At 49.3% G+C, this 18,927-nt stretch overlaps 1 protein-coding gene across 1 annotated transcript in view; it reads right to left on the bottom strand.

Annotated features, from left to right (window-relative positions):
* The window catches only part of LOC119374983 (homeobox protein homothorax), a 348,064-nt gene that overhangs the window by 96,703 nt on the left and 232,434 nt on the right, over window positions 1-18,927 (bottom strand). Inside the window, exon 10 of the mRNA XM_049411114.1 lies at window positions 5,619-5,758. Within this exon, the coding sequence (XP_049267071.1) occupies window positions 5,619-5,758 (140 nt within the window). The remainder of the gene's footprint in view (window positions 1-5,618; window positions 5,759-18,927) is intronic.

Genomic DNA, 18,927 nt, shown 5'->3' with positions numbered 1-18,927 from the left:
GTATTGCTACACACCTTCACTTATACCGGGATACACTGCACACGCTAAGAACCTCTCTTATGATTTTGCCGCAGCGTAATTCAATATTGTCTAAATTAAATGTAGTTTAAATGCTGTTATCATCACCACTTAGTGGTTTGCGCAAACGTAAAGGTTTACGTACGTACGTAAAGGTTTACGTTTGGGCGGCTAAAAAACTGTACTAAAACTCGAGTTCCGGTAAAACGGTAAACGTAATCCGGTAACGGTAACGTAAAGAAGTATACGCTACAAGCTAAAACTCCCTAATGTAGTAAAATTCCGCTCACATTGAGCAACCGAATGTGCTGACAAAATTAATGCAAATCCTTCCATTAAGGTGTATAACCAGTGACAATGAGTTTCCCAGGCTGCTTGTCTTACTCCTGCAATATCGATGTTATTTTGCATTCCAAAATGCATTGGCTGTGCAGTTCTTTGGGCATAGCGGCAACAAAATGGTGTTATTCAACATGCTTCGTTTCTTTCTCCCATGCCCTAAGATTTCCTTGACTATTTTTCTGTGTGATATCTTCGGTATCCGTGTGGCGTAACCTGTTGTGTAACGTCGCATGTATTTCTACCCAGTCCTGCATGCTTAAGATATCGTGATAGACTGGGCAGTTCATTGCAAATAAAATAAAATCTCAGCGAATCTACATATGGACGAATAAATTTTAGTTTCACGGGTGTCGTCGCCATCTTAGTCTTTTACCCCAATGACTTCTCAGTCTTGTACGTGGTGACGTCAAATTAATAACGTCACAAAACGCCGAATGCAACCAGTACAACCGTTTTTATTCGTATGAGCTTGTACCTTAATACCAGGCCCGTAGCCAGGGAGGGGGGGGAGACAACCCCCCCCCCGAAATTTTGGTGACACTTGGTATTTTATCGAAAATAAATTATGAAAATAGGCATTTTTCTCAAATAGTCAAGGTTTCCAGCAAGTGCCCCTCCCCCCTCTCCACCCCGAAAAAAATTCCTGGCTACGGGCCTCCTTAATACCATTCCTGTAGTCGTTAGATATGCAAAACGGCTGCGTTAACAGTTTAAGACGGCGGCTTTTATAGACAGCCGTCAACTAGTCTACAGACGCTATCGCTAAAGCTTGACAGTCATCTGCGCAGGTCTCCTACCCAGTTCCCCCCTCAGAGTCATTACAATCAAAGCGCAGTTCCCCGTACACGTAAATGCCTGCGTGTTGTGTACAGGTACGTATAACGTATTCAGGCGGAGCAGACTGAAGCCAACGCCCACCGAAAACCACTCCCCAGATTATGGCTGCACACACCCCAGCCTGCTTTGAAAACGCCAACTGTCTCTCGACAACTCCCATCAGAGCCGCGTAATCCTGCCCCCCCCCCCCTGCCCCCCTCTACATCACCTACCTCCACTACCCCCCCCCCCTCCATTCCCCTCCCCTAAAGCGGCTCCTCTCCTGACCCTACAAGCGGCTTTCTTGCGTCAACCGCGCCGCATTATCAGTAAGCAGCGCGGCGACCCAAGTTGCGAAAAGAGGAAAGATTATCCCGTACCGCCGGACTCGGAAGGTAGGGGGGAAAGGGGGGGGGGGAGGAGCAGATTACTTGAAACAAGCTCGCCAGGCGAGACCCGGCATTCGACCGCAGCAGCGTCGCGTTCCAGCACACGTTGTACATATAGAGTGTTGTACAGCTAGGCGCTGTGCGATGGCAGTGGCGGGTATGGGTGCGCGTGAGAGTCAGTCGATTGCGCTGCGACACCTTTCGCTCGCTGGGACGCGACGTGCGTGCGTGGTTAGGTAGTAGAGGCAGAGGAGGAAGACGACACTTTGCTGGCACGTGACTAGAGTACCGCATCCTGATAATGGTGAGAGGTGTAGGTACACTGCTGAATACATGGGGCGTCCTCCCAGCGATATGCGCGCACGGGTATACAAAGAAGTTAGTGCAACCAACTCCTAACACGAACATACATTCAAGACTACATGGAGGGGGACAACGCCGGCGGCATTGGCGTATACGGTCATACAAAATGCAAGGGATGGCGTTACGATAAAGAAAAAAAAAAGGGGGGGGGGGATTGTAGTGACAGAGCATTTTCGCTCCGTCACTGTAATTCGTAACTCCATCATTGCACTTATGCCCGCACATTATACCGGCCAGCTGCCAACTTGTTTCAAAAGTCGCAGTCACAAATCATCATCATCGTCAAGGAAACTTCTATCCATTAATGTGCTCAAACAGTAAAGAAATGCGAGACAATGGAAAGGAAAATCGATATAGGCCCAGTCATCGTTCTGGAGACGGACGCACTTTACCCATCATACTCTCCCGCACATACACTCGATATATATATCTCCGTCGAAGCGTTCACAGCTGAGCTAACACAACACGAGATAAACAAAGACGACGTGGACGGGTATGCGCAAGTGGCACACCAAAAAATGAGCTGCGGCGTCAACCGATCTGCACCCCGCACAATATACTATATATATACACGTATACAAGAAGCACGCCCCTTTTCTCATCCGTCCGGAATAATCTCAAACGCACACTTTTTTTAGACGCGCCGCTCCGATATCTACACCGACCCGCGTGAGCGCAGCGAGTTGCAACCCTATGCACCGAAGCTCTTAGTGGCGTAGCCATGGGGGGTGGTTTGGCGAGCTCACCCCCCCCCCCTCCTTCCGAAGTTTGTGTATATATACGAGCACACGTATAAGCACGATGGTACATAAGGGAAGGGCTCGAACCCTCCGCCACCCCGTTAAAAAAGAATATCTGGTAACGTTCCTGGAATCCCCCTCTCCCCCTATCTCTCACCCTGTGAACACGGCGAGCGTTCGAAAGGAGCAGTTCCGTATTCGTGGTATGCCACCCCTGCAGGCGTCATTCGACGGTGCGACAATACAGACGGGAGATAAAAAAAAAATGGCGTCAAAATAATATGTTTCAAACAAAGGAAGACTACACCGCGTAATATATCGTAAGGGATCTATACTTTTCTCTGCCATTTTTGACGATGTGGCCATTATTACATACAAGAAGGCCGGATTATTCGGTCTCATTTTTCCGCGCATCTGAAAACAAAGACGGCAAAGACAAGTGAAAAGAGACAGAGAAGACGTGTTTGTCTATTTTCACTATTGCCTGTGTCGTCCTTGTTTTTAGATGCCCACTGTCAGAAGCTATCATGAATAACCAACTAGCGCACCAGTACGTATTAATTTTTCCGAGTTTAGGAGTACGGAATCTGCCGTAGCAACCCTCTATAATCACCCAACACCACTAAAGCGAAATATATATAATTTTCCGAATGAATTCATTCATTCATTCATGCAACTGTGCCACGCCACTGGCTACTCGTCTTCACTGTCGCTGCCACTGTTTTTGGGATGCGTTTATGCGCCGCAGTCTTCGGCTCTTAACGTCGTAGCGTTGTGTATTCGTAACAACTAAATGTACGTACAGTAGGCAGATGTGCACGAAAACGTCCGTATAATACGTTCGTCGTTTCGTGGCCTCGTTAATCTGACGTCACAACGCACGCAACTGAGGGATCATTCGCGTAGAAGCCCAACATGGCGGCGGCCATGAATAACAAAAAAAAATAAAATTACCTATTAACACACGAATGCATGTGCTGGCGAACTGAGCCAGCACATTCGTGGATTCCGTGCCATTACATGGCCTTAGAGATACCCCTTATATCAAAAGTTCGAATCATTTACTCGGAGAATAAGTCGGTTGTAATTCTTCTTGGGTATATTCAGAATTTTACTCTACCAAGCTGAGGGTGCGTGCTTTACACGAGCCTATACGGTATGCGTAGTCGAAATCAAGGGAGACGGGGAGGTCGAAAAAGGGCTTAAAGCCGGCATTCGTGTCGAGCCGTAAATAAATAAAAAAAATTTTTTTGGAAGCCCTTTGGCGTGAAAGTCAGCGCCTGAGTCAACCGCGAGCGCCACGCACTCGCACACAAACTCATACCAGCACGATAACTTTGGGGGCGAACGTCTATGCCTATGTGTATGTGTGTATGTCACCGTGAGCCATATAGATGAGTGTGCCCAGGGCCCGACCCCTCCTTCCCCGAGTTTGAACCCAACAGCACGCATCGTGGATTCGGGATTGAAAGGTACACACACCACTCGCGCATACTGGCTACGTTATAGCGCTGCTACCACCGGGTAAACGTGGGTCTAGCCTGGAGTGCTGGGAAAACTGCCGGGGTCGACGGGATATACGAGGGCTTCGACGAAACACAAACAGAGCTCTCTGTCAAGCTTCCGTGCCTGAGCGTTTGTACGTGGCAGGAAAAGGTGGCGCTGGTGGTTTCTGTTCCATATACTTTTAACGCCATCGCGTTGCAAAGGACCGCCACCGGTCTTTCGTCTCTAAATGGCAACGCAAAGTATGTTGAGTGGTCAATAAATATGTTCAGTGTTCTGTGGTACGGTACGGTACGGTACGGTACGGTACGGTACGGTACGGTACGGTACGGTATGGTATGGTATGGTATGGTATGGTATGCAGAACTTTATTGGGTTCTGAAGGTCAGCTCTGGGTCAGTGGTTTTCAGTGGTATATTAAAGAATGGCAGCCAGCCGGACGTTGCAGTTCAGTGAAATGATGGGTGTAGAAACAGGAAGAGCGAGAAGAAGACGACGAAGAACTAGACGATGACAACCAACTCATCATAATGTTGTCATGTTCTGATCTTCTGAATGAACGCTTCTAACCATTGCGGTTTGTTCGCTAACAACAAGGTGTGTGTGATTAAAATCCCCTCCCCCTTTCCTCCTGCTCTTCAAGCTGACATAGCCTGCCTCACTTCCTTGTGGTAAAACATAATTGCAATTTGAGCTTTCATTTGCTGTAATCACCTTCGCTGGTTCTGAACGTTAGAGATGGGACATCATAGACACTTATATGCTTCGAGAACAACAGCATATCGTAAGAATAAAAATCCTTGAACAGGGGGGTGTCGATGGAGCGACACCATGTTCAGCGAACCCCGTGTTAAAGGATTTTTCTTCGCTTCAAGCTTCCATCTTATTCTGCGCTTCTGCCATGCTTTAACATATTGTAACATGGCCTTCGCAACAAGTCATTTTACAGTAAAAACGAGACATTACACTCGATACAGCCTAAGGCGCCTAGCACCGCTTCTGTATTTTCAAATCAATGTAGCTGGCTCACTTGTTCGAGGTATGAGAACGGGGGCTTAGCCAGAATTTTTCTGTTCGGCGGACGGGGGAGGGTGGGGGGAGAGGTTCACTCACCCTTTATGCATGCTCAAGTGTGCGTTTGTACGTAAAGTCCGTGGGAAGAGGTTGAACCCCCCCACCCCCCCGGCTACGCCTATGCGCATGAGAACCACGTCTTCATCTGCTGCGCTGCTTTCGACGGTCCTGTCGACTGCGCCAGTTGAAAGAGTCACGATGTGGTAGCAAATGAAGACGTTTCTAAATGTAACGAATTTAGGTGGTTTTCCGATCTTAAATGGAATCAACTAGCGCAAGCAGCGCAATTAGAGACCGTCGCGTGATGCCTTCGTCCTTCGGTGGACATAAAAGAGGACATAGCGAGCAAAACATGCATATGTCGACGTACCGTGAGGTGTTGGAAGAGCCAGGCTCGCATAATGTTGGTGGCCACCTTGGGGAAGATGCCGCGCTTCTTCTGGCGCTTCTTGCCTCTGTCCTCGTCTTCGTCCTCGCCAGTGCCGTCACCCGAGCCCACACTGGCATCGCCTGAGAACGAGAATAAGCTTGAGTTTAAAGACACAGAAACCGACATAAGTCATGTGACGCTACGGTCATGACTGAATGAATCAGGAGAAGCAAGCGTTCATGCCCACATAAACAGGATGCCAAATTTTTGGTGGATTAGCTGATTGATTAAGTGCTGGAATGACCAACAAACTGTCCGACTTGTCTGATACGTCACTGCAATGTAATAATGATGATGTACTATCGCGCTCAGTATGAGCTACATCACGCGAGCGCGTGGCCGAGCGCTCTGCAAGGTTGTACAGTGGCGCCGATGATGGCATATTTTCGAGTTATCGGGAGAGAGTTTGGCTGCTCGTGCGAGCGCGTATCGCCCCCACTTGCTTGCTTTCACCCGCGAAGTTATCATTTTCTAAGCTGATATCACCGCAGGGCAAAACGAGGGCGAGGGAGAACGCAAGTGGAGGCGATGCGCGCTCGCAGGAACAGCCAAACTCTCTCCCGATAACCGGAAAATATGCAAAGATCGGCGTCACTGTAGAACCTTGCAGAGCGCTCGGCCACGCGCTCGCGGGATGTAGCTCATACTGAGCGCGATAGTACGTCGCAACCAGCACCTATTGGTCCACGTTAATTGATTGATACGCGTTGAACCAACTGTTTAATTATTCATTAATAATTTTATACCTCGTGATTGACTGATTTGCCAATTACACGCTTCTGCCCACCAATATAGCTTTCTACCACGCAATTGTCAGAAAAATTGTGCTTTCAAGCTAGTTATTGGTCGTTCGGCCGACTGACTGATTATCAGGAGCTCGTATGACTGAATGATTGACTGATTGGTCGATATGATACGAAAACATTTTGAGCGTATTTTGTATAACCGAAACGGAAGCAGACGTGACCAGATTTCGTTCCTGTGATCGTGGCCGACGTAACCCATAAAACATTAGTGTACCTTTCTAATAAAGGAATTTGCAGACATATATTGAAGTGTGAATTAGAATGCGATTTCGTAATTTACCCGGGAATTTTCCCACAGCAACAATTTATGGGGGAGAGGGGGAACGAGCAAAGAGAAAGAAATTATCGCAAACACGATAAATACAATACGAAATGCCGAGGGTATCTTGAAGCTAGTGGTACATCAGATAAGCCTAACCAGCGACCCCTATATTTCGAGAAAGCATTAAGAAAACTGTGTATAGAATAAGGCAAGGAAAAAATAATGAATAGAAGGCAAGCAAACGTGATGCCCATCGCGTCAATATAAAAAACCAAGTTGATCAGACAGCTACGAACGAGACCCAAAACGGGTCTCGTTCGTACCTGTCCGCCCTATCAACGTGAATTATAAACCCATGTGCACTAAGCATTCTAGGAGTGCATATAAGCGAGCAGGAACATAGCCCGTTATCAATCTAGGCGAGCTAATAAAGCAAGACAAGCAGCGAACACGTCAAAGAGATTGCATCGAAGCAGTTAAAGGGGTTAACCATGTAGTATGCCATGCCAAACTAATTCTCCGAGCCTGTCCCTATTCCTACGTTCTAGATAGTCAACGATTACTTTTCCTGCGTTAACGAGAGCCGTTTTAGGTGCGGACCAATCCTATTCATAGAATAAACGAGCTCCGCCGAATCAGGTTAGGTTTACCACCGACGGTGTCAAACCAGGCCAGATATACGCCCTGATGAAGTGATGCACACAGCGCCCCCCTGCGATGGCGGCCAAGGATTGACTATACGCAGCTCCTGGCCGAGGCTTAAACTACTAAGTCAACGAGGGTTGTTATAAGAAATATATCGGGAAAAGAAGTTGTTAAAATCCGCATTCTTGAAGCTATATATAAACTCTGAGAAGAACGCCAATACGTTGAAAAGTGCACGTATGTAAGAAAAAAACAGCGCGAAGGAAGGCGGTCGCTTCAAGGATCGGAGCTATCTTCATTGCCCGTGCGTTACACGGTTCCAGACGATAAGCAGACGACTCGGGAAGGCGCCCAGCGAAACGATCAGACGATGGTGCGCACGGAGTATTGCGATGGCTATAAGAACGACTTCGTGTACGCCATGTTAAAAGATAACCTCGGCTGATAAGAAGCTCGACGGACGGGGAGAACCGTAACAACCGCAATAATGACGCAAGGAAAAAAAAGGAAAACGCACGCTGGCCAAGACGAAAGCTAGCAGACGAAACAACCTTCCGTGAAAAACATGCTCCTCCTCTTCAATGGCTATGGTCAGAGTCTTCGACTCACGATGTAGCCTTTACGGAACGCCTGGCCGCGGGTAGCTTATGTTTTTGTTTGGATGTGTTGTATGTAAGTGTTTGCAGGTGGGGACGGACAAAGTCGAGCGCGTCTTTTTAGTACGCCTTGGGAAGCACAACACAAACAAAAACAGATAAAATGTAGAGAGACTGCGTGGTTGCCACGCGGGCGCTATCTCAAGCGAGACCGCTTTTATGGCCCGTTCCAATCGGGATAATCTCGAAAACTTGAAGAAGACGCTGGGTCTCTCTAGCCATTGCGGCTTGATCCTTCTCTGCTTCCTCCTGTTTTTCGTGGTGTACCTCTCGATAGCGGGTGGTGTGTAAAGTATACCGCGTAGGGGCTGGAACGAGTGTGTGTGTGTGTGTGGGGGGGGGGGGGGGGGGGGGGTAGCGCAAATGACTGTATATACCTATCTTTGTGGTTAGCGCGAACACCGCAGCATGTATGAAGAGAAGAATGAAAAGCCTAAACTGGCTTTCGCTTCATTCGTCCTTCATTTGTGAGTATTCAGCCTGCCTGTATAAATGCGACAAAGATTTCACGAAATATATAGACATCACAGAAGGGGGGAAGGGGGGGGGGGGGTCAGGCAGATTACAACAGTTCACAATCGTATCTCGTGGTTTATTAGCAAGCTCGCACACCATAAAAATTCGGCAGATTCCACGCATTGTGGGAATCGGTTTCATGCGAAGCAGTCAGCGAGTACTTCTATGCTCTATTTTATGGTTTTGAGCCAAGCGTTACGAGGTGGATCGACGTGTTTTTGTAAGTGTAGTAGCTGTGTTCACATCGTGGGGCTTACCAGGCACGTCGACAACACTGGCGTTTAAAGGGTAACTTGCGGTGCGACGTAACGTCAGCCCTCACGTTAGAGTACATACGTCAGTAATACCGAAACTAAGTTCACTTTAGGGTACAATCATGTGAATATCATACGTAACTTCCGTTAATATATTCCTCCGGGGTCGTGAGACCTTCGTGACGCCATCGCGAGACATGAGACTGTGTCTAACTCCCGACGCTGACGTTTCGCTGTCGCTTGGCTGGCTCGGACATACGAATGAGCCCTTCGACGATGCTGGCGTTCGCGGGCAAGCGAGAGCTGGCGCTCCAAACGCCCAGCCTGTCCGGCTTATGCGTATCAAACGTGGGACCAGGGTGACGCGAACGCGATACATGAAACGACGACAGGCCGGTCTCTTATTAAGCTACTTCGCAATTAAAATGTTAAACGACAGTCTATACTGTCTTTGTTAAATCCCCCCTACACTCAAAGAAACAGAAAGGGTATGTGTTACTCTTTCGGGCGAGGACTGACATCTAAACCATTGTTCGTGACTAAAGCATTCTTTCCATCTGACAGCAAGGAGCTTGCCTTAACATTGCCGCGTATCTATTCAACGCAAAGACCGATATATATCTTTCAGTATAAGCCCAGTCTTCCGATTTCCAGAAACACGCCTAAAGAAGACCAAAAAAAAAAAAAAAAGAAAGCCATGGCCTCGTGAAGGCATCGGCGTCGTACAGACTCCGTTTGTTCACCGACGCCGTCCGCCCACTGTTTGCGCCCCAGATAGGAAAACCGCGCCTGATGGCTACACAGCCACAAAACTCTTTCTCGCCCACACCTCTACCCCAGCCCGTCTCTCTATGCTATCATAGTATAACCTCCTTGTATGCTATGACGTTCCCAAACCCGTTCTCCAAAGCGCGCCGCACCACTTGAACGGCGACAAGTTTTATGGCAAGCCGGAGTCCGCAGGCCCTTCGGAAGGCACCCGTGAGTAAACACACGGACATACACAGTCGCACAGACAAAAGACACGCTACGCGCACACACACACACACAGAGCGGCCACTCGAAGGCGACACTCGCGCCTCGTTTTCAACAGCGCGAGCGCTATCAGTGGCTGCGCTGTCGTTCGACTACTCAAAGCTCTCTCCGCTTTGTCGTCACGTGACCGCGACGAGATGAGAGAAACGGCGACGGCAACGCCGCGAGGCGGCGGCGGCAGATAGAGTGATACGGTAACAAACGAAAGAAGGTGTTCTCGAAGAAGACTGCAGCGTGTGTCGTGCGGCTTGCACAAACGTGCCACGGGGCACCGAGACAAACGGCAGTCTAGTTTAGTGATATACGACCCGACAGACAAATCGTCCCCTAACAAAATGAGAGAGAAAGGAAAAGGCGTACAGGAGGCGAGCTCGTGCACTCCGTTATTGCCGCTTCCGTTCATAGGTGTCGCTCCAAAACTCGCGTCGCTCTGGTCTAAATGCAGGGGTCGCGAAGGGACGTATGAGCTCACGCCTACAGGTGTATACGTGTACGCAGTCTGAATCACACTCGCTTAGAGTGGCTAGTCGGCCGCTTCAGCCGCGGTTTTTTCGAAAATACGCATAGACCGACGCATGGGCGTCGGCAGGATTTTTCCTTGGGGGGTGCAAACCCGTGCTGCATCGCAGCTGGGGGAGAGGGCGAGAACTGGCATATAGCTAGGATGAGGGCAAGTGCCGGTGTGGCTTGAGGGGGGCAAGTGCCCCTTTTGCACTCCCCTGCCTACGCCCGTGGACCGACGTCGTAATGTTACCAAACATACTCATACCTCATGCGAGGTCCTTGTGCAAAAATTTCAGCATAAACGAAAGCTTGCAGCAAACGCGAGGTATATCGCAGCTGCGGACGGCGCCAGCGTTCACAGCCACGCGCTCGACCACTCTGGACAAGTGTGATTGAGAGTGTGCATGCATGTACAGACGGGTCCACTGTTAAAGGGAACACAGGGCATGTTTGGATTTCGCTCTCTTGCAAAAACATAGTGGCTTAGATTTGCATAAGACTACTGGTGGTTGACAGATCTGCCTCTTTTTGACAGACTTGAGCAGTGCATGAACAATGTTTCCCTGTCTACTTGCTGTTAGAGGGCCAGCAAAATGAAAGGTGCTGATTGGAGTGTTCTTTTTAACAGTCGACTGTACTGTACAGTGAAAAGAGAAGTATATATAGTAGTCCAGAGGGGAAAATGTCCGGGTAAAGAGCACGGCGTCTTGTTGACATCAATGCGAAATACCGCAAAAGGGGGCGCTTTCGATATTATCGAGTACATGAAGGAAGGCATCGTGGGTATTGTGAATGACTTCCGTTGTGTTATGTCTTGGTGTGTGTAAGCACGCACGGAAGTGCGGCCGTTCGTATGTATGTATGTATGTATGTATGTATGTATGTATGTATGTATGTATGTATGTATGTATGTATGTATGTATGTATGTATGTATGTATGTACGTACGTACGTACGTACGTACGTACGTACGTATGTATGTATGTATTGTAGGCCTACAGCTAAACATTGTTGGGATCACTGCGTATGCAAGTAGCCCGCTTTGCATTCCCTAAAAAGGAATTACATTAATGTCATGTCCGATTCCTTCTATTACCCACGATGCGACAATATCGAAGCTCCACACGCACAGCTCCAAACGTTGTGAAAGCACTTGTATATATATTCGCAGCGAACATCAACGTCCTGAAGAGGTTTCAGCGAGTACTTCCTTTTTTTTTTTTTACTACATACACGTATACCGCTACAAGACAGCTACGCAAGGACGACTCATAGAGTTCTTTGGCCATTGGTCACGTTCTGCGGCGTCAGCGACGCGCCTGTCATCGCTGGACCTCATTACACATACTGCAGAGATCCGGCGCTCCGGTCATGACGCAGTAAAAAAGAGACGAGCACGCACACTGCGGGGAAGGCCGCCCCTTTCAGAATAATCTCGCGGAGCACGTTATAGGAAATCAAGTCAGCGAGCGAAACGACGACAGCCAATGAAAGAAGGACACTGGCAACCCTGACGACTTCCAGAGAATGGCAGTATAGTTGAGACAGAAATAGAAACGTGGAAGCGAAAAGAGAAAGTGAAAGGGGAGAGAGAAATGCAGAGAAGGGAACCGCGCAAGCGCCCAATTTCATCTATTGGCCGGGTGCATTGTTTTATCCCCATATCGAGCGGTCCAGGCATCCCCAAGGCCTCCCCGATAGTTTGGTCTGTCGTACCCGACTTCGTTTTCGAAACCGTAGATGCGAAGAGAGAGCGGCATAATGAAACAAGCGGGGCAGAGGAGATGGTCTTCTGCAAGAAAGGTCGCAAGAATGATTTAAGATCAAATAGGAGGAGAAGCGAATCAAGACTAAATAGTGTGTTTGAGGGGAGTGGACAGAGAGGGTACAGTAATCTCCAGTCTGGAGCACATATATTCAGGACATGTGCACGCTGAAGGCAAGGCAGGAGATGGGGGAGGGGAATGAAGTTTAGCGGAGTGTTGTGGGCGGCAGTGGCGCGATGTGGGTGACAGTCGCGGAGTGATATGCGGGTTTTGGTGGCGCAAGGGCAAGGTGTGGCCAAAGAGTGCCATGACTGATGTGTGATGTTTGAATTAGCCAATAAGTTACGATCGCGATGACAGGATTTAATACGTCTGTAAAGTGGTCTAAAATCAATCCCTGTATGGAAGCTTCAAAAAATATACCGCACAAAATTATGGCAGCGACACGTCAAGTATCGAGGAGTGCATGACGGAAACGGGGGACCAGTACGGGAGAGCTGTTTCCAGCCTCACGAGAAGAGACACCAAGATCAGCGGGAATATTAAGTCCAAACAAAACCAATGTTCTTACATTCGCTCGACATTACTTCAGCTTTGCTTTCTGGCTCGCTCGTAACGTACTTTCCCGAAATAGAATTGTTTCCGCATTTGTGCACGCCTGGAAGGCAGGTTCGTGCAACACATACAATCATACATTAAGAAAAGAGTGAGAGGGACTGACAGACTGACTGTGAATCGCCGACACACAAGCGCCCGTGACACAGAACGGGCGAGCGTTTCCGTGCCGTAACCTGTGCATATAATTCCGGAATGGTCAGGTGTCCTCGCTTTCTTCTTTCGCTCAACAAAAGCCCCCCGACTATACGTCCCGAGAAACGTCCTCATGAATAATATATACGCTGCCCTTCTTTTCGATTATCTTGCGTGTGCCTTTAGCGGAGGACATTCTCCTTCAGATGCAATAGCGCATGACTCTTGCAAGGGTTGGGTACCTTCTTTCTTGCTTTCTTTCTTTATTTAGTTTTCGAAAGCGCGCCTATATCCGTTTCTCGTGTTGTCTCCTGGTATCCGTGACCTCTCGCCACCTCTAGCTCTCTCTCTCTCTCTCCATCTACTTTTGCATCTATTTCATCTACATTTACATTCTTTCTCATCTACTTTTCTGTATCTACTTATGCTTGCAAGATATATATGGCGTCCCAAGGGTGGGCATGTGGGGAAAGAGGGGGGGGGGGAGACTTCGCGATTCCCAGTTTCCAGTCGTCCCCTTCAGAACGACGACGACGAACTGAGCGCCACCTACACACAGCGGCTGCTCCGAGAAAAAGAGCCGCCGAACAAACGAAGGCAGCGACGTCTTGCGGGGGGAGCTGGCACTGCCATAGAGACGGCTCGGCGCGCCATACAGAAGAAGGACGCGGGCCGTCAATCTTACACCCTCCTCCTCTTCTTCATCTCGTCCTGGCCGGCTGGCTGGCTGTCCCGCTCGTAGCGGCGCTCATAAATAAGGCAGCCCGGACAGCCGGTTGCATCAGCGGCTCACTGTGGTGCCTTTGTGTGTTATGACTGGCCGTGTCTCTCCTTCTTTGTGGATGCGTGTATCTTATAGTTGGGAGTCCGCTGTGCGCGTCCTTGTGGCTGCTTGCGTCTGCGTGTGTAGAGGTGTACTTCGTCTTTTTTCTCCTCAGTTTGGAACTCTTCTTGCTCTTCGTGCATGCGTGTATCTTGTAGTTGGATGTCCTGTGTGCACGTCCCTGCGGATGCTTGCGTCTACGTGTGCATGTGTACTTGCCTTTTTCTTCACAGTTTGGGGGCGTTCTTGCGTGCCGGACTTAGTGTGCGAAGGAAGCTTTATGTTTACCTGTTCTTCGTATCTGTACGATGGTTCTTAGCTGGTCGTTCGCGTATGACGACGCGATACGGCCGAACGGTACCAAGACGCGACGAAACGAACTATGTGTAACCTGAGAAACAGCTACGCCTGCGTTACCACGAAGCCGACTGACAACGAAACTACGACCCTGGGGGATGACCATGAACAGTTAGCTCCTCGAGTCCTTCTGGTATATATAAGATAACATTTAACGCCTCAACGTGTCTCTTGCATAGCACATGTAAAAGAAAGATTGGGTTGAACGTTGATCCGATTGATTGATGTATTGATTGACCAGTTGGTTCAATTCCTTTTTTACAGAAAAAAAATACAAGCAGGTGTGATTAGCTCACAAGCGCGTTAGACATGCTGTAATCCTTGTGTGTGGTTTGGACGGTGAGATATAGGTGCAGGAGGAGCTCAACCGCGATGTTTAAGGTTGCCGACTAGCGCTGCCGATTGGTCTAATCTTATAGGTTGACGCTCGTGCCATTTGTTGTTTGATGCATCTGTTCTTTGGACGTTGAAGTGTAAGCTTGCGCGACAGCTATAAGGGTGGCTGTGTACGTGGTGTGTTGGCTGCATGGCTGCATGGCTCTTGTGAAACGTGCTAAAGAAAACATAGCCTCTCTCCGTCAACTTGAGAAATAAGCGGTCTAAATGAGCAGCGAAATGCATGTCTGTCCTTGTCGCTACAGCTTTGTCGCTGGACCCAACTAATTACCATGCTACTGCCCAAACATGTCGGCCCCGGTGACACCAGTGTACATTTTGGTGACTTCAGTATACACACTTATCTCACGTGCATCGCTTGTGCAGTCACGTTCTTTGCGTAGGCTGTCGCACCTGCCAGTACTCTAAGATGGCGGCACTGATGACGTCCATACCTCAAAATCTATCCATACTCGCCATGACGTCAAGTCGGCTCACCCGCGGCACTTGTACCACGCGCCAACTACTAAACACACACATCAGGAGTCAGTTGTCGCGCCCTAATGCAATGCATACCGTACACACACAAGTACATCTGTTGAAAATTGCGTGCGGCACGGACAGGAAGACGAAGAACAGTAGTGGAAGGATGTGTTTGTTCTATGTACGGCATGTTGGGACGTTATTACGCTGCGCGCCAATAAGGGCTGCAGAAGGATTTCCCAGAACATCGTTGTCAGAACGAAGATGAAGTCCTTTTCAAGTGGTTCACTACATACTCGGAAGCCACTTAGGCTCCAACGCATACGCGAGCGGATGTGTGCGAATCCAAGACAAAATGCCGCGGAATCCGGTGCTGTACCAACAGACTGTGGCTGCGTACAGCACAGAAGCTCGAGTAACAAACGCACAAAAGGAAACAAAATAAGCAAGACATAAAAATAAAGACGATGAAGAGTACTGAAGAAAGGGAAGGAGGGCGCCCACTTAACGACCTCGTAAAACGAGGCCCATTATGTATAGGTTTCCGGTGGGCCGAACAAGCAGCAATCGTAGCGCCATATACTACCACGCAAGGGACAAGAGCGGCAGCTCCACGGCCCATAGGGCCTCTGTGAGTAGTGCAGTATTATACGACCCTTCGCATAATACGCACAACACCATTCGGAGGAGACCGCGTGTTCTTTCGCGTGCGTGTGTGAAGCATGTGTGCACACAAGGGTGACCCGCAGTGTACTATATTATCACGTGCTTAAAAAGCTGCGCAGTGGGAGTCGTTGACCAAGTTCTTGAACATAGTCAACGAAGGTGTACGATAGAGTGTATTCCGTGTTTATGAGCGTGTGGCGAAGTACACAAGTACACACGTGGAGCTTCCGGTGGCTGGGCGAGTCGGCCTAAATGACGGTCGACGTGAGCCATGGCGGGGGATGCCTTGGACGTGAAGAGATGCGAAAACCATCTTCCTTGTATGTATATCATCTCGCTCTCTAGTACACACACACACACACACACACACACACACACACACACACACACACACACACACACACACACACACACACACACACACACACACACACACACACACAAACAGCTGTTACTCTTCAGTCAGTACTGACTTTCCACATATGCTACAACTTTCTTTAAAGTTACACGTTAACACTCGTTTGGAGAGTCGCGCCTCCCACGAGTCTCCGAAGAGTGCACAAATATCTTCAAAAGAGGTCATTACACTACTGAAATTACAATTTGCCAAACACAGCTACAGGAATCATCCTTTGCAAACACGTAAGCAAGAGAAACCGAGTCTGCTCTTTCCTAAGTGCGCAATACCGAAAGGAAAAAAAAAAAAAGGAAATGGGCAAACGCCGCGCAAAGGGGGTATCCCCACACGCACCGAAGTGAGCGAGCAGCCGCTGCCGAACCCCACGCGGCCCAACCCGCGGCCGCACTCGACGCTAGATTGACAGCATCACGTGACCGATGTCAGGGCCAATCAAATTAACGCTCGCGAGAGCAGGGATCGAAGGGGAAAGAAAAGGAAAGGTCGACGCAACACCATGGACGGGGGGGGTGTGCTGCTTTCTGGGCGGTAAAAGCGAGATAGGGGGCGAATACAAGCAGGAAACGGTTGCGTAGCATTCTTCCCACCGTCCCCTTTTCCCCATCCTCGCAACTCTCACTTTCCCATCATTTCCCTACATGAGCCTCGTGGAAATCATGATAATGGCCCGTATACTGTAGTTCGGCGTACAGTACACAACCTACAAAGCGTTGTTGTACATTGAAGAAGGAAAGCTACGCAGTTTGCGACGGGGCAAGGAAGTTTCATGCGACTCGCACTTCTGCATAGATATCGCAGAAGGAAATATTGGGGAGGAGGGCGCGGGTTCTGCATTGCGCGCGGTCGCTGTAGTGACGCGTGCTTCAGGCGTCCGCCCACTCGTCGGGTATAGGGAACAAAACGCATCAACAATGAAACGGCATTGCCCCCTACTCCCTGCAAACCCCTACTTCTGTAGGGAAACGCAACCCCCGCATCCCTGCTTCCTTCCAACACACGAAACTTCGAACCACCGGGAAACGAACGCGGGGAAAGCCCAGAACGAACCGCACTGTCGGTGGGTTACGCGTGCAGCGTAGCACTGGAAAGAATGACTAAAAGTAATAAGGAAGAAAACGGGATATTAAAGCGTGGTGCTAAACTTTTGACGTGGCAGCGAAAAGAAGGGGAGATACAAGTCGACGATGCCTCGTTGGAAAAGCGAACTCGGCTGCTCACGAGGCTGAAAAGGCGAACACAAAGAATGAGAGAGGCTGAGTTTGGCAACGATGCGGGAAAGAAGGAAAGGACCACGCTAACGTAGGCTGCCATTGTTGTTCCGAAGTGTTGGACCCCGACGCCTTTTTTTCTGTCTTAGCCTTTTTTATATTTAAATACATGTTTCCCAGCTAACGGAAATGAATCGAAAGGCCGAAAGTAGCGAGCCAGCTAGCTAGTCGCTCGCCCCGCTTTAGAAACGGTGTTGGGAGTGAAATGGGGAGAAGGGGATGGAACTCAAGCGCCGGGAGGGAACTAGGGAACACAAGGGGTGAAAAGGAGCAAATGTTTGGGGAGAGAATGAGAGAGAACTTGCTTTGCTTTAGAAACAGTGTTGAAAGTGAAATAGGGAAAGGGGAACGAAGCTATAGGGAAGAATGGGCGAAACGAGGAAGTCGTGGGGAGAAAATGAAAGAGGGAAAGAGTCGTCCTGCTTCGGCCGTACGGGCACGTACGGAGGGGTGCCTTCATAATAACCGCCTCACGCACTGTATAGGGAAAGAGGTTTGGGAAGGGGCAACACACCGAAGCGTCGACGCTTCGGGACGACCCCAGTCGGTCGAACGCGGCAAAGGCACGGCGCGGGAAGCCTTTCACGATAATAACGCCGAGGCTCTTATGCAATATTAACCGAGCTAGAGTACGCATGCATGCTGCGCGCGGTGGCGAGACGGGCTCCGCGCCGTATTCCCGCGTAGCCTCCGCCTCTTCCTTTCCTGTCCCTATACGTTCCTAGCTTCCCCCAACGTTCCCCCCAACCCGCCCCATCAGAACCCGTCTCCATTCTCGCTCGCTTATTATGTACATTATACAACCGGAGCGTTGCTTTTGTACGCTGTCTCTTACTCTCCCCCTTTTTCTCTCTTACATCTAGAGTAAGTTTCGTATCCAGGAAAGGAAGGCGAGACTAGCGCATGCGCTTCAGCCTGCAGGCATAATTCATTTAGTACATCGCTCGTGCTCAGTGGCAGCAAGAAGTGAATTGACATAGACGCGAATGGGGAAATGGGTGTTTTTGTTCTCTTCTCTATTCCTGAAACGAATGTGACGTTAAGGATGGTCACCCAAAGAAGCCGAAAAGGTCGTCTAACATTCAGGAATGCAGCCCGTAACTGTCTGCGCGAATTTCGCCTGCTTCGGAAAACAGCCGCTAGACATGGCCATAAAGATAGGAAGGATTTCACGTCTAAACCAAAAACGTTGCAGTCACGAGAGCCACCGTATAGCGAAGGACCACGAAATATTCTCGAACTATAGTTCGGGATTGAGCGTTTTGGTAAGGGTATAAACTTGGTAGGCAGGATGGATGGATGGATGGATGGATGGATGGATGGATGGATGGATGGATGGATGGATGGATGGATGGATGGATGGATGGATGGATGGATGGATGGATGGATGGATGGATGGATGGATGGATGGATGCGAAACTTTATTGTAAGTCCTGAGGTGCACGACTCAACGCGCAGCGGGCCGCTCCCACGTTGGGACAGTCAGGCCAAGCCGACTGCGGCAGGCAGGAAGAAAAAAATTATTAGCGGCGTGCATCCTCGTGTAGTCTGACCCACGCTTGTCTAGAGCGGTCGAGCGCATGGCTGGGCCGCTGGCGCAGTCCGCCATTGCTACCTCGCATTTCTTAAAAGCTTCCGTTTATTATTTAATTACAGCCCAATGGCC

Source organism: Rhipicephalus sanguineus, chromosome 11 (genome assembly GCF_013339695.2).
Source record: "Rhipicephalus sanguineus isolate Rsan-2018 chromosome 11, BIME_Rsan_1.4, whole genome shotgun sequence".
Lineage (NCBI taxonomy): Eukaryota > Metazoa > Arthropoda > Arachnida > Ixodida > Ixodidae > Rhipicephalus > Rhipicephalus sanguineus.
The sequence above is the reverse complement of the archived record's forward strand: the minus strand, read 5'-3'. Positions and strand labels throughout refer to the sequence as shown.